The following is a 23996-nucleotide window of genomic DNA, read 5'->3' as shown; positions in this document are numbered from 1 at the left end:
AGAGTCTCCACTGGACAATTGCAAGAAGACATCAGTATTATGGACTTGAGGCTGAGTTCACTACTAATTCTATTCTTGTCCACATGCATCTGAAGCATCTTTAATCACAGGGGGTTTAGTATTTGTAAATCAGTAATTTTACTTATGGGTTGATATTTTAAAGGATTGGACACTTAGAGAACAATTTTCATCATAAAATATTAAAAACTATACACTGTTCAGAGCTTTGCTATAGATTAAATGCCATTTGAATTCAACAGGATAGTGTTTTTTGTAAACCAGCATAAGATAATGACTGACCTCTATAGTGCCTACCTGTCTCAGTATTTTAAATGTCTTTTTCCCTACAGAATACTAAACAAAAACAAAGCAAAACAAAACAAAAACAAAACAAACAAACAAAAAAAGCCAAAAAAGAGAGGATGACTTCTGCAAAAGAGGCAAAAAAACAAACAAACAAACAAACAAAAAAAAAACCAAAACAACCAAACCCACAGAGGAGAATCTCAGAAGTGTTTTAGATGCTTCACTCCTATATTCTGTTCCTTGGGGTGGAATTTATCTGAACAAATGTATAAGTAAGTCCAAAGTATAGGCATCTATGTCATGACTAAATACCCTTTCTAATCCATATACAGAAATATGTACTCCAGGGAAAGATTTTTCCAGACCTTTTTGAGGTGTAAATTTTACACTAATGTGCAAGTCACACTCCTTGTTGACTACTGAGGGAACCTACAGGAACACTTGATATCGTGGATATCTAACCATCAGCAAGGCAAATTCTGCTTTCTGTTTCATGGCAAAAACACCATATCCCTGCCCTCTCAAAACCTGTTTATTTGACTACACCTGCACAACATTTTCTAATTAGATCTATTTGAGAGTGGGTGATGCCCACCTACTACAGCTCAGGGTAACAGCTTGTTCTTTGCTTTGCAGCTTCATAAATTTGACACAGCTGGTTAGAATATTACTGTTCCTCTGACCAGCTGCACTTAGCAAATGAAACTGAGGAAGAGCAGAGCCCATCCAAATGCTCAAAGTGCATTTCCAGCTGCAGGGAGTGTGCGAAAGACACACAATCTCAGAATGTTGCCTTTCAGTACTGGACTTGGCCAGGCGACAGGAATTAGCATCCCTGACTGGAAACTGTTCTTATAACTAGGCAAATCATTCCTATCCAAGTTTTGTAGGTTTGCCACTTCTCCTCTTTTGGTTAATTAAAAACATGAAAAAATTGTTTTAATGTAGTTCACAAATTTTGACATAATATGTGAAACTGATAAACAGTAATCTCAGGGCAAATCTTACAGGATTAGACTAAAATTGTTTGCAGGCAATAGAGGTTTCTCTTAGACTACCATCAGCTCTGATAGGATTTTGATCAGGTGTAAAATATTTGATTTTCAAATTTGTGTTTCCTGTCAAATTTAAGGTATGGCATTACATGCTACAAGTCATCAGATGTTGCATTTCTTTAAGTTTTCTGTTTGCTCTAAGGTCTGTATTTTGGCAAACACAGAAGTTATGCAGTGTGTTAAACCACTAGATGAATTGTAAACTGTAGCCCTGCTAGCACTGTTAAAGCCAAGTAGTTGTGGATTTTAAAAATCCACCTATCCTGCAGTGGATTTTGCACTTGAAACATGTTGCAAAGCAACACTGAAATATTGTCAAATAAACAAAGTAAAACAAACAAACAAACCACAAGCATCTTGCCCAGAAGGAAGCCCCAAAGTATCTGGTGATCCAACTTTGGTATGGTGTAGCCCACATGCTGCCTCGGGCATGGCAGCACTAGAATAATGTAAGTATTTATTTATTTGACTTTCCCATATGCTGGAGAAGCTTCTTGCCTCCCAAACAGATCTCTTGAAAAGGCAGTCCTTCATGACTTCCTGCTTCCAAAACCAATCAACCAAACCAAAATTCTTCATTTGGAAAACCTGCCCTTTCGCTTTGGATGCATGGAAAGCAGAGCATTAAGAAATATCCTGCTGGAAGCCCATCCTTTACCTGCTGACCACAACAGCACCAGTGTACAAGTGTCCTTCTGTGTTGCTGTATTCCCCCTCCTCTGCAGAAATCCACAGAGGTCAGTGAGCCTGCAGGCATGAGTTGTAGCTCAAGGTAGGCTGGCAGGCTGGCAGCAAGAGTAGCTGAAGAGGGAGCAAAGGGCAGGAGATTTACACTGGCCATGGAACTGAACTTCAGTGTATTCCAACTTCAAGCACCTGCCTTATTTCACTTTTCACACTTTTTTTTTTTTTTTTTTTTTGCCAAGTTTAATTAGAGACAGTTACACCTGGCTATAATAGTTCATTCATTTGAAAAGTTCTTACACTGTTGGAAACCAACTTCAAAAAACATATTTTTTTCAGCTCTAGTATCAAGGAAAGATTTAAACCTGCTATTTTTCTCCAAGTTCTTTCATAAAGCATGCAAGAAAAGGGAATACAGGGTGTCTGGGATGTTAGCTATTCTTGTAGGTATTATTATGGGAGATCATCTATGAAACTTTCTTTGCTGCCCTGTAATTTACACCACTGCTGCTGGTAATGACTGTAAGATATATGTGAGCAGCACTAATGGGTATGGATCACTGTTCCCCTAGACTGCAAATAAAAGGAGCACAGGGAATGATGACACTGTATGATAGATCAATGCAGCTGCAGATTGGTCCTTAGGCTATTCAGGTTATTTTCCTTAAAAGGCATCATGCCTCACACATTCTGCTGAAGGCTATCCATTCAAGTTCATGATAGCTATTCTTAGACATTCCTTCATTTTTAACACCACTGCTAAGAATGTTAGTGTAATTTTTAATAAGAATGATGAGACAGTGTGTCTTTTATCAGGTTCTGATCTATCTAGCTTAAATTAAAACTCTTTGTTATATTTTTCCCTATGCTTATTCAAAGGATTAGTGAGAAAATGTCACAGAACAGCTACTTGTATCCTCATTAACATTCATGGCAAAACCTTCCGGCCAGGCTGGTTTCAGTTGCTGATGGAGCAATACTTAAAAGAAATTGGCTTGTATGTGAAACAGCTGCTTAGCAATGTCACTATGCAAGGGAATTGGTGATAATAAGATGATACTATTACAGCTACACTGGGAGCATAATATATTTTAAGCTGCTTTGAGGTACACGGTGGAGGTCCAAGAAGTGGAGCATGATTACTTGTCTGTTGTTAGGAATAGGAAACAGCTGATCATTAAGTGTCTGCTCATATGGGTTAGTCTTACACAAAACCTTAAGGTAAGAGAAAAATTCTCATCTGCTGTAATTCTTCACTTCCAGTGTGTTTCCTATCTGCTGGAAAGGCTTTTTGTTTCTTTTCCTAGTGTTTGGAAGGATATGTATGTCCCATTGCTGAAACAGGTATTGCACTCTCTGCCATGACCATTGAGCAATTGTTGTTTCATAGGAACTTTTCTCATTTCAAGGCTTTATTTATTTGGCAAGATTCTTAGGAGAAGATTCTGTGGATCCTCATACATTTTTAGTGAAATCCCAGAAACTGATTTTGCTTGAAATGACCATCCAGTATGTCAATGCAATGACAAATATGCAATATGATGGTGGCAATACAGATGTGAGCATCTGCACATAAGGCTCAGCCAAGAAACAACTGGCAGCTGGCATTATGTTGTGTAGTGACTTATGCTAATGCACACCACTTGCCTAGAACATGCAAACTGAAGGAAGAATTATATTGTCAGATCTTTGGTTCTGAGCCATCTTTGAACCTCATATACTATGAGGAATAAATGAGTCTAGAAGAATGGAGCAGTCAAAAGTCCCAATAGAGTGACAGATCTTTAGAAATGTGGAGTACAAATGAATATGAAATGAAAGATTATAAAGGCTTAAGGATGCAAGAATTGATAGACAATTAAAAGAAAGGTATAATTTTTCTGATCATAGATGGTACCAAATTGTTGAGTAATTTCTAAAGCTGTCTGTTACAAATTTAATCTTGAGCTGCTTCTTCTTTTAATCATTGCAGACATTCATTTCTTGTATAGATTTGGAAGTACCGTACTTCAGGTGAAACAAAATATAAAACTGACACAGAAATTATATAGGTAGCCAGGAGGTGGAGGGAAGGGAATCTTCTCAGCTCAGCACTGATAAGGCCACACATGGAGAGTTAGGTCCAGGTCTGCACTCCCCAGTACAAGAGAGATATGGACACACTGGTGCAATCCAAGCAAGGGGCAGTAAGATGATGAAGGGACTGGACTACCTAATCTAAAAGGAGAGGCAGAGAGAGTTGGGACTGTTCAGACCAGAGAAGAGAAGGCGCAGGGGATCTCATCAATGTGCATAAATATCTAGTGGGGGGATATATAGCCCAGTGACAGCAATGGGTAAAAACTAAGAAAAAACAAAACAAAACAAATCAGGAAATTCTATGTAAACACAAGAAAACACTTTATTGTGAAGATAGTCAAACACTGACACAAGTTGCTCGAAGATGCTGTGCAGTCTCTATCCATAGAGATATTAAAAATACAGCTGCACATGATTCTGGGTGATCTGTGATAGCCTAGCCTGCTTGGAGCAGGAGTGTTGACAAAGCCACCCCCATCACATCTCAGCCATGCTCAGATCCCGTGATTCTTTGTAAAAATGTTTGTCACATCAGAGGCTAAAGAGACAATGTACAAGTTACAGTAGATTGAGTTTCCTTTTAGATTAGATCATGAATAGGAATCTGGGGAAAATCCTGAAAAGGAAAACAGATCTCAAATTTCCTCTCAAAATGGAAAACATAACATCATATCTATGCTTAAGTTATCATATCTAAGCTCTATGGTTGTGGGGCAGAAAACAAATTAAGAAAGATAAGGCTTATGAAGGTCAGATCAAAAATCTAAAGAGCACACATACCTCTAAAAAGTCTTATGTTCCAAAACTTAGTATTACCCTAAGACATCTAGTACAGCATTAAAAAAACCCTGTAAAATCTACAAGATATTCCTTTGATGTCCTTTCATGAGTTCTCAAAATTATATGAATGTCTGAACAAAAAAAGAGCTTGGCAGCAACTATAGTTGAAATTAACTCCTCAAGGGACCAACACTGATATCTATCTCAGCATTACTTAGGTATTCATATATTCATTTGTTGTACAGGTAATACACAAAACTTCCATAAAATCATCACAATTGGCTGTATCTGTTTTGCTATTTGTGGTGTACTAGCATTAAATGGCAGAATCATGTATCGGAATTCCTTTGTGCAATCACAGTACCAAATTAAAAAACAAGCCAAAAAATGGATTATGCTCAAAGAGTTAAAAAATGGACATTAGCTACTGCTTTATACTGAAAAGCATCTTAGCATTTTAAACTGCAAGAAATCTAGCTGATTTTACACTGGAAGTCCATTAGGTAAATATATTTTTCCATTAATGTCTTTGCCCTTCTGGAAAGAAGCAGTTTTTTCCATATAAGTGAACAAAATTTGAATAGCTTTAAAATAGCATTGAAATTCTCAAAGCATACACAAAGTTCAAATCCTCTCTGATAAGACATCACATTGCAAATTCCCTTTAAAACATCAATAATAAGATAGAAAAAACAACTTAATATTTTATTCCAATTTTCTGTGGAGCAGATCCCAGAGGGGAGTATTTACACCCAATCCGGAACTTTAAGCCATACCTTACCATCAGTATTAAGACACAGAACTTCAGATTACTGAAAAAGCCGTCTTTAAACTCAGTGCAATACAGAAAGGCCTGAAGCTGGCAAAGAATTAACAAAGTGCTGTCTGAGCTCTGTGGTCAATGAGCCCAGCGTTTTCAGTGTGTTGCATGGTCACTGAACATCAGTGATCACCCCAGTTTCCTTCTAGGAAAAAAAAAGCCCTGTGCATGCTCTAGATGTATTGAAATGTCTGTTCTGCTTGCACACTCATCTTGTAATACTACACGCAAATTCTAGATTTTTTTTTTAAGATCCTTTGAAAACAACTAGTTTTTTTTTTTTTAAATCCACAACTTAAAAAAATTACACTTTTACATTAAAAAGGGAAGTCATCACAATTCAGAGCAGTGCACGGTCATCCCCACCTTCCAAGGACATTCTCTAAATTACATTAGCATCTGATCTGCTAGAGACTTTCCTCCAGCTCCTCTTCATATTACACTTTTCCCATTCCCTTTTCTTATAATTCATTTTTTCTTCTGTGTCACATTGAGAGAATCAATATTAGAAAAAAAAAATCTTTAATTGGATAATAATACAGAATTACCCTAAGGAGTTAGAGGCATTTTCACTTCTTTCTGAATGGGACTGAAGAGTTTTGAAACAAGCTTCCAAGTTCAGAAATAACACTTCCACAATTCTCCTAAATGTGTGCCTATGATCCATTACCTAGGGTTAGCCAGCTTTACCCACCTATTTTCAGGCTTTCCACCCACATGCAGCTCTGCAATTCCCTTTGCAATGCTGATTTACACCTCTTAATGCCATACTCTTTTCAACTTACACATATGCAGAAATGCTCAGGGTGACACTTTCAACACAAATACAGATTTCATATTTAGATAAAACTATAATTTGAAAACATGGACACAACCATAAAAACAGCTTAGTGTTCAGTATCAAAGACAAACACTTAGCAAACTGTCACACCATAACCTTGATCTTGAAAAGATCTTATAAAGGCTGATCACAAGGAAATAAAACCCTCAAAGTGTTCTTTTCTGTTCTTTATAGGTAGAAAAAATGGGTTCAGTACTGCTTAAGTGGTTTGTATGATAATCTCTCTCAAACACAACTTGAGACCTTAGTGTTTGGAAGCCAGAAGCCCTCTTAGAGCCTCTGTACATCACAAGAAAATCATGCAGGAAAAAACAACAACCTTAAGGCTATAAAAAAGCAGACTACACAAATACTGCTCTGCAATAACAAAAATTAGGGGAGATCCACCGTTCATCTTGCAACAGTGAACATAATTACAAACGTAAATTTTGCATTTGAAACTAGGAGACAAAAATTATAAACCTCTCTATGCATATCTAATCTCTTTTTTCAACATTAGCCAAGCCTGCAGGCACTTAACAGTCTGATTCTTGATGTCATTGTAATTAAAGGCAATACTCACAAGGCTGATAAGCATTCCAGCTGTATATTAACCCTTATCTTAGCAAAACTGACAACTGAAAATGTGATATCTAATTGTAAAGAAAAGAACATTGGAATTTATTATGGGTATTATGGATATTATGGCTTTTAAATCAAATAACCTTGAAAATAAGTAAATTACATCCAGCCTACCGTCAAACTTCTTGTGCCGGGATACGAAAGTCGTGCGTACAAAGTGACTTGTCTCCTCCACTAAGTTTTCAAACTCCAGTTTGCTCTGTTGGCTTAACTTGTCCTCCATTTCTGAGGTGCAGCATGTATATTCCTGAGGGCAGATTCTCAAATGTTCCCCTGGAATCACAAGAAAAGAAGAAATTAGAAATATTTGATTACAGATAGAAATGTGCCAGAACCAAAAAACACATGATGGGTCTTCAGTTTTTGTGGGCTACCCACGGAGCTCTTTAAGGCTTGACTTAAAGAGTTTGACAGGAGACATCTCGAATTTGTATCAACAACTTTGCTATGGCTGGGTATTCCTCGCAGGGGAGAGGAGACACACTTTGTAGAGTTGTTTTTATACTTCAAAAAGTAAAATTGCCTCACACCAAAAGTGTTCTCCCACTCTGAAGAAGCCTTCCACATTTACTGAAGCATACTTAAAATCTGAAAAAACAATTGCTTGCTTTCTGTTTGTATTCAAATTGCCTGGAGAAATATCTAGTGAGATGACCTATTACAAGCCACTGGATCTGTCAAAAATTGCAAAACAAAAATTATGCATTTGTTGTCAAAACCAAGTGCACCAAAACATTGTTTCCTTCTCCCCTTCCTTCCCCTCTTCTTAAGTGTATTTTAATGATTGTGTTTGGGTTTTCTTGGGCAGCATTTCTTGTCAGACTGAGCAAGTGCTCTGCTGAATAGGAGAAAGCAGTGAAGAGTTTAATTAATGCTTATGTTATATGGAAATGCAATGTAAAAGGTAATGAAAGCCTCTTATTTAATTCAATAGATTTATCTCTTGAAGCACTCTGCCATTTCTTCTGACAATATTGCTTTCTTCAGTACAATTTGCACGTGGAAACCAATTCTTCAGCTCATGAAATTAAAATGGTCTGTTATTACATGAAATGTGAATTTCCAATTGACACTGTACTAAGGGTGTCAGAAACATTTAGCTTGGTTTGTACAAAGGCAGAAATCTTACCATTTCCTCTTGAGAAATAAAGAGAATGATCTGCCTGTATGATTAATGTTACTTGCAAGGCAATGAAAACATTTAGCTTTCTGTACACCAAATCCTGATTAAAAATCCCTCTGCAAATCTCTTAAAGGTGCAAATAAAATGATATACAAAGCCCAAGGGTTAAATAAATACGGGGGACCTGATTCTCATTTCTATTGAGGCTCCTTTCTACCACTGCTGAGCCATAAAGAAGACTTAAATGCAATTTATACCTACTTTAAGGCTGCTTTTCACCATTCTTATTATGTAGTGAGGAGAACCAGGCCCTAAGTTTTATGCTTCCCAGGGGTATAATACATTTAGCTGCTGCATCATTTTGAAGACAGCATCAAAAAGAGGTCTGCACATGCTTAGAATAAACACTGTCTTGAGTTTGCCCTCACCTTATTCGAATTTATGTTTCAGTTCTTGAATGAAGTCTTTTAACTTGGAATTTAGTCATTCCTCAACCCTGACTCCTCACCCCATCTTAATTTGTTTTTTCTGCAAGAGTTCGTAATATATGAATTATAATGCCATGAGGTTTCTTTTAGCAGTCTCAAGACTTTTTAAAAGTTCACAGCTATATATCTTCAGAAAGGATCACTTTATTATTATCAGTTACTGTTTGGCAGCACTACCTACAAGTCCCAGTCATGTCCAAACGAACCATGATATAAAACTTTGTATAAAACTGGGAAAAAATATATCCCATGACCACCAAAATATTGTAAGGATTGCTTCCCATGTCTGCTACACCCTCCCACCACAAGAAATTAATTCCTCTCTATCCTCAAAGTCACACATCTAAGCCATAAACAACACATACAGGCACCGGTGAGCCAGCTGCTGTCAAACATAAAAGATAGTGGCAGACTAATGTTTGCCTTACCCTCTACATCTCTGTCACATCAAACTGCAACTATTCAACAGGTAAGGGAGGTGCCATAATAAGAAACAATAAAGGTTATTTCAGTAACAGTAATGTGAGTTTTTATTAGATGTCAGAAAGACAAGTAAAGTTGAAATATTGTATCATTAGAAGCAGTGCTGTGTGCTTGATTAAATAAAAAAATACCCCATCCATAATGTCTGCAACCCCCTTTCCTCAATAAATCCAGGGTTTTTTCCTAATTGAAAATACCTACTTTCCCAGTTCCAGTCAGAGTGGTAGTTTATGCTTTTTATTATGATAATATCCGCTGGTGCCATTGCAACTGAGAATTTTTATAAAATTCACTTTTCTTTCCTCTCGTCATCTGAAGTTCTTATGCTTTTTCATCTGGCTCTGTTTGTTTCTCAGAATTGTCAGGTTATAAGCTGGTAATGGTAATCATCATGGCATTGTGCTTAGTAAGTAACAGCCATGAGTCCAAATTTTTTAAGACACCATATTAGGCTGAATATTATGACAAATTAAATTCTATTGAATGGTAATTTTTGGAGGAATAGTAATTTTTTCTTTCTCTGATTTATTTAGAGTCTTAGTTTTGCTTTGCTACAAAAATTATTTCTCACTTTGCCTGCTACAAATTCATTCAGATTCCTAGTGCATTGTTTTCTTTTACATGTATTTTCATTAAGTTTCTTCCTTTTAGTTCACTGGTTATTCCTTCGTTCATGAGGCTCTTGACTAGAAACTCACATTTATCAGAAACACTCACAGCTTCCACATGATCTCATTGACTTTTTCTCCCAACAAAACGTCTTCCTAAATCATCTAGCCAACTGCCCTCATCACAAAAATCTTGCTGTAGAATAATGTTTTTTCAAAACACATTTCTAATTCTTCTCTCCTCCCTGTCCATATATTCTCTGCATTTCTGTAGAAAGAAATAATAATGGAAATATTGTGCTACTTTTCATATTCTCTTTCGAGATTTTTGCTTCCTTCTCTTTCCTTCACTGGAGGATCAGGTCAGACGACAGATAAAGTAAAAGAAAAAGCACTTTCCATTGATCCACACCAATGGAATCTTTGTATACCTAAGATGTTCAAGTTAATTTTGTAAAAATAAAGCTTTTGAAATTTTTGCTCTTAAGCCCTGCAATGTTTCTACTGGTCATGACTGGCTGCAGTTTCCAGAAGTTCATAACTTGGTCAAAAGGTTTTGTGCTTTCCTGGGAATGGCAAAAGGAAACTCTCTGGCAAAGTAATTTCTGTATGCTTAATCTTTTCTTTTCCTTTTAAAAAGTATGATTCTCATTTTGTGCTTGTTATTATCAAACCTCCAACTAATGTTAGAATTGCCAGGTCATTAGTTTACTCCTTGTTAAAAAAAAATGGACACATTTTTCTTAGCACAAAAGTAGGGGGTTTGTTGGGTATTTACATTGTGTTTTGCTGGGGGTTTTTTGGTGGATTTTTTTTGATTTTTCTGTTGTTTGGTTTTTTGGTTTGTTGTTGTTGTTAGTTTGGATATTTTTAATTAAGGGGTGTGTGCTTCATTTTGGATTTTTTTTTCTTCTTTTGTGCAAATCTGTGACCTAAGGGGCTATTTGGATTGGAAATAACTCTGCAGGATAATTTGATTGTGCTTCCTCTGATTTTTTGAATTGGATCATTTACCATTTGCATTTTGTAAAACATTGTTCTATTACCATAGAAAGTGTTTAATCACTAATTTGTGTATTTACACACCTCAAGTATTTTGCAGGATGAAAATGTGCTCATAACTAATGTACCAGTTCTTGCCCTGGGAAACTCCATATGGTCTACGTTCTGATGCTAATTTTAGCAATGATTTTTATGGCACAAGTGGCATTGGTTATAACTGACTAGTTTTTCCTTGTTGCAAATGGTGTCTCCCCAAACAAGTTTGACACAAATGTAGTTACACTGCACCAGCATTCTGCCAGGCTGAACAGCTACTAACTCAATATTTCCAGCGACTTACCACAACTCTTCTAACCACTGTTTCCAGCTGAAGATGCTGACCTACATATCTCTCCTCATGTGGCTTATGTTATATAAATCAAATCAATTGCCTACTACAAATTCAGCTACCAGTATTCAATTTCAGTTTTATTACAGCTGTAATCTCACACCTGCCTTCACATGATCCAAATTGGCAAGTTTTGCAGTTGAATTTGGCAATCCTGCTAGCAATGCTGCTTTGAAGTGTGATAAAGCAATTTATAAAGCACTTGTTTTATATTCAGATGTATTACTGTTTGGTGTCCTTAAAATGTACTACAAAACTCAGAAGTCTTTAAAAAACTGCAACTTACAGCTCTCAAGCTGAATAAATGCTTTCACTGCGTATCAAAATGCCAGAACTGATCTGAGAGTGGTAACTGCTTGCAGAAGATACAGTCTGAAGGATGAGTAAACCCTACAGAATATAACATTACCCTCAACAATTTAACCACCAGATTTCCTGAACACCTTGGTTATATTATTAGGAATGGAAGTATTATCACATAACATATTTATTATCAGGCAGAATTTTTTATGGGTCATGTTGCAAGTTTAGCAATTTTGGAAGCAATTCTTTCTCAGGTAGTCATAAATTTATAGTTCCTATTCTAATCATAAATTTAAAGCCCTGATAGTTGTCTATTCACAGAATGTTAGGACTAACTATATGACTGGGGAGAATAGAAACAGAGTCATGACCCTGCTTCATAAATCCAGCAGCGAATAAAATTCTTAAACAAAAGGGGTAAATTAAAGATGTGCTTTCAAACTTGATCACCTTGTATGCATCAACAGAGCCTAAAAAGAAGAAAAGGTATCTCTACATTCTTCATCTTGCAGGCTTGATGTGATTTGGCTTTGTCATTAGCTGTGCTCTTTGAAACTTGAAATACTTGCTTCAGACCTGCACATATTCAGCCACTTGTGGAGAAAGCAGTGGAATTTATTAACAGTAGGAACTTTAACAAAGACAAGTATCTAGTCCTGCACCTTGAACAGAACAGTAGAAGAGCCCAGTACATGCTGACACCTGTGTGTCTGGGGAGATGCCTTGCTGAAAAGGATGGGGGCTTCTGGAGGACAACCAGCCAACATGAGACAACAACATCCTGCAGCAGCAGCAGCAGATGTAAATCTGATAGTGGGTTGCATCCCCAGGGGCATTTCTAGCAGAGGTAGAGACATGATCATCCCACTATACTCAGTGCTTGCCACGCTGCACCTGGAGCACTGTGCCCCATTCTGGTCCCCACAAGACAAAAAAGATGCAGACTGGAGAGGGTCCAAAGGAACATCATGAAGATTATCAAAAGACTGGAGTGTAAGGAAAGACTGAAAAAGTCAGGTTTTTTTTTCCCCTGGAGAAAGAGAAGGCTCAGGTGGGGCCCAGTCAAGGTATTACAGTACTTAAAGGGAAGGTACAAAGAGGATGGGGCATCTTTCTTCACAAGGACCCACATGGAGAAGACAAGCGGCAAAAGATACAAATTGTACCAGGAGAAGTTTCAACTTGGCATAAGAAAGAAATTTCTTAAAGTGAGAACTGACTGACTAGTCACTGGGACAACCTCCCCAGGGACACAGTGGATGCCTCACTGCTGGAAGTTTTCAAGATTTGATTGGACAGGGGGCTCCCTTTCCCTCAGTACCTGAGACCAGATGATCTGCTAGCATTCCTTTCAAAGTGGGCTCTTCTGCGGTTCTGTGATTAGTTACTTCAGAACTTCCTACCTCTCAGAATTATAAAGGACTGAAACCACTTGACTTCTGTTTCTAAGTTAACATTTTCCACCCAATTTTCTGTATTTTTTATTATTGTAAAAGATTATTTTAAAACAATGATGAATAGAGTTGAAAGAAAAACCTCATTTAACTTTAACCCTTGCCCACTGTTTTGAGATTTGGATCATTTTCAGTACGGGTGATGATGTTTCTGAATGCTGACTTTTAAAGTTTTCAATTTAAGTTCTCTGGTGAAATCAGGAGCATAGGAAACTCTTAATGATCACATTATAAATTTTCTATTAGGGAAAGCTATAGTTCTCCAATACACTTACACCATTCTGTCACACATCTGCTATCGGGAAACAGCGCTGTAGAAGAATTTGACTGACAATCATCTTTAATTTGAATCCAAGCAGCACTATCATGTTTTCTGCATTAACTTTTTTAGCAGTTAAAAATAAATTAGAAACATGAATTTTAGCATTTCAGGCAATATTCAAACAGCAAAAATTAAAATATCATTTTGTTGGACAAAACCCTGTTCTCTAACCAAAAAGTCCTAAGGCTCCTTCTGACTTTGTAATTATCTTCTCTGTGGGGTATAACAGCCCTGCAAGCAGCCTCTGTAAAACTGCACCTGACATTCAAGTCGCAGATTGAACTTTCCTACTCAAACTAAAAGGAAACAGATTATGTTTTAAATTAATTCCATCGTAATATTGGCCTGACAAGTGATGACAGGAGCAATATTTGCACAGAAAATGACAGCTGGAGGAAGGGAGGGGAAACCTGTCTGTAACACACAGATCGTGCCATCAGACACAGCTCTCCTAATTTTAATCAAAGGAATATTGAACTTGAAAACCTTTTATGTCTGGTGGGCTCCAGTAAACCTGTGCTACTACCCCAAGAATAAAACTGACTCATTTTTTTGCCTCAGAACTCAAATCATCTTTGCTCAAATTCCTTTTGTTCCTTGATTTCTTTGAGGTCAATTAAAAAATGAATGCCTTCCAAACAGACTGATAATTAGTTAACAGTCTCTTCATTACAGGTCCCACAGGGAACATTCATTTACAAGAAGCCCTGACCCTGTTGTCCTTGGGAAGATTTCAGTAATAAGTTACCGAAGCCGAGGCCAAAGCAAACTTGTTCAGACTAAGACTATACAGATGCTAAAGAAAGAACTGAAGTCCCTTGAGTATTCCCAACTAAACTACTAGAAGCAGTACCACTACTCCAATGCTCAGGATCATTTTATTTTCCAAGCATACACAGTCAGAAAAATTGTTTTTTGATAACACAGTTTGTGAGAAGAATCTCTAGTTACTTCTTGGAGAGTGTATTACTGGCTTTGTGCTCAGTGCCTTGTGGAAAGCAAACAGCAAGGCTGTGATTCAGCACCAATAGTTTCATCATCTCACTGGCTACATGGCTGCAATTTTCTGATTTCAAAGCATGCTTCCATCTGGGAACAGCAGCCAACTCTCCCTTCCCCTGAATTGATTTTTGCTGTTTATTATGTTCCCTACTATAATAGCAGAAATATCTTATATAGCATTATAGTGAGAAGTAGAACACAAGCAGCACATTTCTTTACCATGACCATAAAACACAATGCAAGGCAGGCTTTAAATTTAAGCAGCCCTCAGAACAATTTAATGATTAAGACAGCAGGATGAGACTGTACACATTCATGCATTTATAAAGATTTTAATCAACATTCTTCACGTAAAACTGAAACCCAAAGATGTGACTGTAGCACATGATGTATCAGAGACAGATTTACACCACTTAGGTCATGTACCCCCCGAAATACTGTTGCAGTAGGAGAGTGTGCTGGACTTAGCTTCCTGAGATTAACTGGGTATGCTGTACTGCCCAAACCAGCCCTTTAAGAGAGTTATAATTTTACTAACACACATACATCAAAGGTTAAAGCTGAATGGGATACAGTCATGCCATTTGAGTGAATTGTCAAGTGTATTTTAAAGCTGTGCAGATCCCTTGCTAATCACTGTATTGTCATGCATAAAATCCATGCTTCTAAAATACTAAACAACAACTATTTAAGAGTCATTAATCAAAGTGCTCTCCTCTTATTCTCTTATATTGATGCCTTCAATCAGCCCAGTGAAACCTTTTTGTGCTACCATTAAGCAGATTAATCTACGTTTTTGTCTTCTGATTAATAATGACATGCTTTCCAGCAATGCCAGTCACAGAAACAGCTCAGGAAGACAAACATGATAATGTTGAGTTGGTTCTAAGTCATAGGCTGTAATGGATACATCAGTGGTTACGACTTTGGTGCCTCCACCTTAAACTCTTTATTGATATATTTTTCAGCCTAATATCTTAGCTCCTTCAGGAAAAAGACAGTACAAAAAGAGAGGCTACAATTTGTAAAGATCTGAGAGTCCTGTTATCATACCAACTCAAGGTCTACCCATGAAATTTAGGGCCAGAAATGCTGGCATTTGTCCTTTAATTTCTGTTTGGAGCCAACCACTGTGAAAAGCAAAATGCCTCTACCAGTTCCTTAGTATTAAACTTACTGTGACAAAAGTTGTAAGGCAAGAAGCAAAGCACTTTCTCCAAGTTTGTGTATCTTTGACTTTATACGCTGCTACAATGTGAGAAAGTCCCTGCTAAAGCCAAATAAGGTACTGGAAGCAAGGCACACAGACAGAACTGTGGAAGATTTAAGAAGAAAACTACTGATGTGGGAAGGTGTAAAACCCTACAGGAAAACACATGACAAACTGGAGGGTGGCAATGAAGAAACAACGAAAATCAGCTAATTCCTGCCCTAAAGGATGACTGAGAGTCAGTCTCACTAACCTGAGAGTTATCAGGTGATTTATCACTGATGGTAACAATCTATTGCTTAGCCTCATAGCTCATTGGTCCTAGTTGGACATGCTCTGCAGTGACTCTGGGAGCCTTGACTCCCAGGGGTCATGGGAAAAACTTCCCCAGATGCTCCTCCTGATCAGAAAAGTAGAAGATACCAGAGTAGGCAGGTGCTTTTTTCTGCATGTGGCTTCTCCTTCAGGCAGGAGAGTCTCAGAACTACAGAAATAAGTATTCAGGTCTTTCCTAAAGGTGCAGAAGAGAATGTCCTATGACTTCCCCCAGTAAATCTTACTTATGCAAGTAAGGAATTCAGACCATTTCTGCCCACTGTGATGAAAATCAACACTGCTGAAATGACTCCTTCAATAATAGAGAATATCAGCTGACACAGGAGGAAGAAATACAGTAGATATCCACTGAGAATGTGCCAGAGGGAAGTCCTCTCATGAAAGATTTTTTTTTTCCTATTGACTAACTACTTTCAGACTGTTTTGATTAACTTATGTGACAAATTTAACTTCATGGAACTGAAAATAACCATGCGTTAAAGCATACATAAAAATACTCTGAATTACAAAGCTTCTAATTATCAATATGAAACAAAGGGTTCTCACTGAATATTGCCAGATGTATAATGCAAATAGAAATTCTATATTATTAAAACCATGGATAGGCAAATGTTTTATGAATATGCAAGGCATTCTGAAACACTTTCAATAAATGATATTTCCTTAGGAATCTCAGGGTTCAGCAGTGAGACTTGACATTCTTGAAATCCTGCTAATTACTGCTTTCAGATTCTCAGTTTCAATAACTTGCTGGCACATCTTGTAGAACCTGGGTGGGTGTGTCCAGGTCCTCCCATCTTTCAGACAAGCTGGACCCATGGGCATCCTCTGAAGAGGGAGGCAGCTGGTGTGTGTGCAGCTGAAGTTGCCTGGGATGGGTTTGGACTGAAGGTGGTTCAGAAAACAGTGCTGTCACTCTTCAGTAGAATTTAGAAAGTTTTGAAGGGCTCTTGAACATGGACTACATGTTTTTTTTTCCTGTTACAGGCCCAGTGCTGTCTTAGAGCTTGCCAGTTTTCATAACCTCTGAGGCTTCCACATTATAGGAGATAGAAATTCTCTTAGCTGCTGGTTCAGGTCAGGTTCTCAAGTTTCTGTCTCTTTCCCTGTGTATCCAAGGGCTATAGCTATAACCCCTAACAAAAAGGACCTAGCCACTGATATATATGGTTAGAGGTGCTTGCAGCCATGCTTCACAGGGAAAATCCCCTTTTATGCACCTAAAAATTTTGGGTGAGGGCTTGAGCTAATTTCTTAGCCCATTTTCAAACAAAGATCCTGACAGGAAGGATTGTTGCTTTGGTTGACTTTAGGATCCCTCTGCTCTAGAGTGGGATCTGGACAGGCTGGATGGATGGGAAAGGCCAATGGTATGAGGTTCAACAAGGCAAAGTTCCTGCACCTGGGTCCCAGTATCCAGACTGGGGGCAGAGTGGCCAAAGAGCTGCTCACTGGAAAAGGACCTGGGGGTGCTGGTCAATAGTCAGATGAACATGAGCCCGTGTGTGCCCAGGTGGCCAAGAAGGCCAAGAAGGCCATGGCATCCTGGCCTCTATCAGCAATCGTGCAGCCAGCAGGACCAGATTGTCTGCTTGTACTCAGCACTGGTGAGGCCACACTCTGAGTCCCGTGTCCAGTCCTGGGCCCCTCACTGCAAGAAAGACTTTGAGATCCTGGAGAGTGTTCAGAGAAGGGCAATGGAACTGGTGAAAGGTCTAAAGCACAAGTCCTGTGAGTGGCTGAGTGAGCTGGGGGTGTTTAGAATGGAGCAAAGGAGGCTCAGGGTGGACTCTACAACTGCCTGAAAGGAGGGTATAACAAGGTGGAGGTTGGTGTCTTCTCCTAGGTAACAAGTATTGGGACAAGAGGAAATGGCCTTAAATTGTGCCAGGGTAGGTTTAGATGGATATTAGGAAAAATTTCTTCATGGAAAGTGTTGTCAAGCCCTGTAACAGGCTGCCCTGGGAAATGCTTGAATTGCCATTTCAGAAGATACTTAAAAGATGTGCAGATGTGGCTCTTAGGGACATGGATTTTGGCGGCTTTGGCAGTGCTGAGTTATTAGCTGGTCTCTCTTCATGGTCTTTTCCAACACAATGATTCTATAATTCTAACAGTGAATTAGAGAGGGGTGCTTCAGAGGTGCTGGCAGAGCAGGCATGACATCGTCCTTGACTTTAAGTGGTTTCCCAGCTTGAAGGAGGATACAGGGCAGGTGCGACCTACACTGCTGAGGCTGCAAGCTTGAGCATGCAGGCAGTGTAATGAATGCAGTGTAATAGAAAAACCTGTTTGCTACATCATGGTGTTTTTTCAATCAATATTTTCCAGCAGAATACTGTTTGCTCTGAAAAAACTCAAAGCTCTCTCTAATTAACAGAAACTACGTTTCCATAATATCATCCAGCCACAGTAATCACTGCCAAAAGGAAAAAGAAAGCTTTTTAGAGGATAGCAGCTAGCCACAGCAATTTCCCTTTTCCACTATTCCCAATCGTGTTTGAGATCCAATCTATTGCTAGCCCTACAGAGTGGGCATTTTGTTTTTTTGTTCATGTGGGAATTCTTGTTTTGGTTTGGTTTTATTTTGGTTTTTTTCCCCTGCACTTAGATGCAAAATGAGTCTGAACAATTTCTTTTTAGCTTTTTTATTATTGTACTTCTATCAATACCCTCTATGGACTGTGATACTTGGTAAGATTCAGGGTCTTCAAAATCAATAACTGAATGTTTCTTGCTCTTCAAGTGCTTTAATGTTAAAGGTTTGACCTTTATGATTAAAGATCAGCTTGAAAGGAAATCCCTTTAGGTGTCTAAAGTCTTCTCTTATCTAATCACATTTTTGAATGGACATTTTTGACTGTGTAAATTAAAAGGCTTTGGTGCACTTTTACAGACTTAATCAAAGCATTCAAATATAGAAGAATAAAGCAATAAGCTATACTTTTTTCTATCAGTCCTTTAGAGAATTACTTTTGCCTTCTTAATATACATTTTTTGGGGCCCATTTCTTTAGTACAATCATAGCTTTTGACTGGCAGTGACCAGCCTCCCATTAATTTGTGGTTATTTTACAAGCCACGCTTAAAAAACCCCCAAAACTCCCGAAACAACAACCAAACTTAAAAAAAATATTGAAAGAACATCATCTTCAGGGTATGATAGGCATCATATTTTCCTTGAAGAACCTTAATAATTCTTCTTCATTATGATTAAATGGGCTGCTTCCTATAAAGAATACTAGGCACTCTTTCTTACTATTTACTCTGTGTACTTTGACATGGACAGATACTACCCAAAGTGGAGTACTTGTCTCTTGGAGAAAACTCTTTGCAGATCTATAGCAGATTGAGCCAGAAAGAAATTTGGCAAACATTATGTCAAAGTCCTTTGTGCTTTTTGCCTTTAGTATAAATAAGACTCTGAGGCATCTGTCTGAATTCAGATCAGACTGAGTACATTCCTGTCTTAGCTCCTTCTCTCAGAAGCTACTCAGAATAAAGTATTCCCTGTCCTATGCTGCTTGGATGGAGCCAAATAAAGGTATAACAGTAATGACAGGCAAAAATGTAAGGAAGTCTCTGAGGATGTCTGTATGAACCTCAAATGACTGCCCACCTTAACAAAAACTGGTAAAAACAGCTATAAAATTCATAAACCCATGCAAGCTAGCATTGCAGATGTAGACATGATGTTTCCAGGTTTTGTTATTATCTCTAAAGTTCTAAATGTAAGGATTTCTCATTCCCTGTGGAAGGGCCCATTGCCTTCCCTGGGTGCCTTGGGTTAAACCATTTGAGTTTGCCTTCCTTTACTGCCTTCCTCCCTTCTCCTGCTCTTTGCAGAGAGCCCTCTGGCCCTGCCAAGGGGCTCTGTGATTGTGCCATCTGAGCAAAAGTCGTGCTTATTTACACCCCTAATAGGGAGGGCCTGTGATTATCTACAGATATCCCTGCAAACAGCAAGAATAAATCTCTGAAATAAAAGCTAGGCCAACATGCACATAATTCCAGTATGAATCATGTATATTTAGGAAAGAGCAATATTTTGGGCTTTCATTTAATAAACTATGAACTATATTTCAACCCTGGGCTCAACAGCAGCAGTAGTAATTATATTACAGCACTTTTTGGTGCTCTGTTGGACTAATACACACCTAAAATCTTGGGCCTGGAATATTTCAGGTTTTTTCACCTTGGCAAAAAAATTGTAAAGAAGAAAATAGTTCTAGGCAATATATTATTCTTTAAATATTAGTTACTAGTAGTTTCTAAAATCTATAAAGTGGGCATTTTCAGCAACAATATTGACTTTTACTGTCCTTACAATTATTTAAAATAGCAAATGTCCTAATAAAACTCACATTATCCTTCTCCTTATCACTGTCTGCATTGATTATCAAAAGTAAGTAACATATACTGTGTTTTCCTTAGATATCACAAATAGAGTTATAAAAGATGACTGACATGTTTCAGTTAAGGAATACATCTAGTAAACGATAGGTGGAAAAACATCAAACTGTCTTTCCCAGCCTTCACAGAGTACATGCAAGTAAAGATAATGTCTGCAATTACCAAGGAGAAAAAAAAAAAAAAGTTATGTGGTAAAATGTTCAAAGCATCTAAAAGAAGATCTCCACTCACTGTCATTTCTACATGTGTTTTAAGTTACTGCAGAATTCTGTCACAATTCTTGAACATCAACCTGCAAAGTCTCTCTTTCCTGGTTTGACTCATGGGCAACAAGGAGACCCAGGAGATGGAACTTTGCTCTGAGGTGGTGATTTATACAATCAAACTGGAAATAGTATGGACAAGTTATGAACATTTACACAACAATGAGCATGCAATTATAAGCACGGAGTGACAAAAAGATTTTTTCTTCTTGTGAAACTGTTGAAAGCCATTCTCTGAAAAATTGGAGTGGTTTGGCTGCTTCTGTGATAAAAAGTATATCAAGATCAGTGTGCTCACAGAGGGCTTATGAGATAAGGCAACAAATTACATTCTGCAAAAGAAGTCATCAGCAAACAAGCCAGAATGCTTTATGAAAAAGTCATACGCAAAATATACACATCTGCCAGTAAATAACCTCTTCACTGAGCTGGCACTTTTCTATATTACAAATTAGGGATTCATGATCCTAATAAATACAATATACTACCAGTTGACAGGTTTCACAGCATTTTATGTTTCTGAAGGAGATTTATAGGTTTATAATGAGGAATAATATAATGCAGGTGCTATTAACTTCACTAAAAGCCTTGTGCAAAAAAGGAAAAGGAAATCCTTTACATCCTGATTAAACAGAAAATACCAAAACTTTTATCATTTGTTTTCTTGTCTACTTGTTTTCTAAGGAAAAAGTCCCTATTTCAAGGCAATTTCTAAGCAATGCAATTAATGTGGCGCAGCTCACAAATTGCCCAATGAGTACTGTGTTTAATGAATATTCTTTTAAAGTTTATGGCTATTTTCTACATCCATTCAGTGACAGCAGTTGCTCAACTGCAACAGTAGTTTTGAGCACTTGTTGCAGATGTTTCTAGCCATTTTCTGCCAAATGCAAACACAACTACTTGAGTGATTGAATTATCAATGCCAATCTTAGCTGATACTACTGTTAAAAGATTAATGTCCTAAAGGGAGAATCAGATTACTACTAGCATTCTTTTAACATCACTTTAGGAACACTCTAAATCCCCTTCCACAGAACAGAATGCTTTTTAAAATCTATATAGCACATTTAAATAGATTTAGCTTTCCTCACAATACCATTGCAAAGTATCTAGAGCTGTGGTGGGTTGACCCTGGCTGGATGCCAGACACTCACCAAAGCTGCTCTATCACTCCTCTCTGCAAGTGGACAGGGAAGAGTTTATGAGTTAAGGACAGGACTCACTGATTGCCAATATGGGCAAAACAGACTCAGTTTGGGGATATTAACTGAATTTATCATTAACAGAGCGGGTTAATGAGAAGTAAAATATATCTTAAAAACACCTTCCCCTAACCTCTCCCTCCTTCCCAGCTCTACCTCCTCTCCCAAGAAGTGCAAGGAGATGGGTCCAGAGATCCCTGCCAGGACCCTGCTCCATCACAGACCTCCCACAGGCTCACAACCTTCTTTTCGGCAGCCATGGGCATCTTTTGGGCATTCCATATGGGTCTCCTCCATGAACTGAGGGTGGATCCCTGTATCCCCATGGACCTCCAGGGTCTCCAGGAACACAGCTGCCTCACCACGGTCTGCACCACAGACTGCAGGGAATCACAGCTCTGGTGCCTGGAGGACCTCCTGCCCCTCCTTGTGCACTGACCTTGGTGTCTGCAGAGTTTTTCCTGGCACATGCTCTCCCTCTGCTATTCTCTGGCACCCATTACAACTGCACAGCAACTTTTCTTCCCCATTGTTTAATATGTTATCACAGAGGTGTCACCGCCATTCCTGATTAACTCGGCCTTTGCCAGCAGAGCTGTCCTGGAGCGGGCTGCCACTGGCTCTGCGGGACATGGGGGAAGCTGCTGGCAGCTTCTCACAGAAACCACCCCTGAAGCACTCCTGCTATCAAAACCTGGCCATGCAAACTCAACACAAAAATTAAGTTCTATCTTAATGGAGTTGTCATACAAAATTAATGCTGCATGGTCTCAGACTGAGTTCTAAAACTACACAAAAACTAATTAAAAATAAGTTACAAAACAGCTATCTAGGCTACTCCTTGCTGTCATTTAATAATTCACTAGTATCTGACAATTCATAAAGTAACTACCACAGGACAACATTACTTCCTAAAAAATGAAAGCTACCCACAACATCCAAATAATGATGATGATGATGACAATGACAGTAATAAATTCTGCAATAACTTTTGCACCTGAAAGTACCACTAGACTCTATGTGATAACTTACACACCTGAAGTCCTTCGTCCATAAAAACTGCCAGCATTAAAATTAATTAGGACAAGCTGCTGAAAAATATATTTTTAATGTTATTTGGAGTTTAAATTTAAAATTGCATTATTACTCATCATTTATTGATTATCGAATTATTGATTTTCCTTTTATACAGCTACAAAAGTACAGGACAATTTGGATATGATCATGAGCTCCACACTCATGATTTGTGCAAAGAGGATCTAAAATGAATCAAACATGCTTGCTTATAGTTAAAGTTGTATTTGGCATACAATGAAGTAGTATGATTCACCTACCAAATGATTATAGCCCTTGATGCAACCTTTCCCTATTACAACATATAAATGTGTGACTACTTACTCATAATCAGATGATAAATTCAGTTGAGGCAACCTTAATGTATTGATATCTAAGATATGTAAGAAAACAGCAAATAAAGCACCTTCACTGTCTTCTTCATTCAAGTGATACTTAAGATCTTCCAGAGCAAGACATAGAAATCCAGTGTGATCAGCTTCCTGCTGAAGTTCCTATAACAATCTGAAAATATTATTACTATTACCACTAACATAAAATTCTGTTTAAAAGATTAAAAAATGGTAGCCATATAATAATAAATACTTAGGCACATATGCTAGTGACAGAATCTTGTAAGGTGCCACAATAATTCTAAGTTGATTTGCAATATAGTAGATCTATGAAGACGAAATAAGTAATAAAAAAAAAATTTCGAAACTTCAAGCAATCTGTCTCCTTCAGGAATGAATTCTAGAGTGAAGATAAGAACTGAGCTCCCTGCATTCTTAAAGGTAGATGCTGCATACTTCATGTCAAGCTGCAGATGTGTGAGTACAGACTGCAAAGAGAAGCAGCAAGCAGTGATTTAATGCTAATTTGAAACATCATGCAGAGTTGAGATAGCATCTGAGACTTGTTTGAAAAGACACACTCAAAATACAAAATGATCAAACTGAAATTGTGTCAGTTATTTTATGAGCAAATCAGGTCTATGAATGTTGCAGAATATCCTTTACAAGGGGCTGTATCATCAGAACAGATTAATTAGATGAAAAGTAGAAGTACTACAGGGAACGACATCCACACCGGTGAAAGTGGGATTGATCAAAGAAATACAATGGTATCATGACGTTCCCCAAGTGACTACATCTTACT

At 38.0% G+C, this 23996-nt stretch overlaps 1 protein-coding gene across 1 annotated transcript in view; it reads right to left on the bottom strand.

Annotated features, from left to right (window-relative positions):
* Positions 1–23996, bottom strand: part of GPC6 (glypican 6) — a 715002-nt gene that overhangs the window by 488573 nt on the left and 202433 nt on the right. Inside the window, 1 exon segment of the mRNA XM_041478308.1 lies at positions 7301–7459. Coding sequence (XP_041334242.1) covers positions 7301–7459 — 159 coding nt within the window.

This window comes from Pyrgilauda ruficollis, unplaced genomic scaffold (assembly GCF_017590135.1).
Source record: "Pyrgilauda ruficollis isolate IOZ18807 unplaced genomic scaffold, ASM1759013v1 scaffold44, whole genome shotgun sequence".
Lineage (NCBI taxonomy): Eukaryota > Metazoa > Chordata > Aves > Passeriformes > Passeridae > Pyrgilauda > Pyrgilauda ruficollis.
The sequence above is the reverse complement of the archived record's forward strand: the minus strand, read 5'-3'. Positions and strand labels throughout refer to the sequence as shown.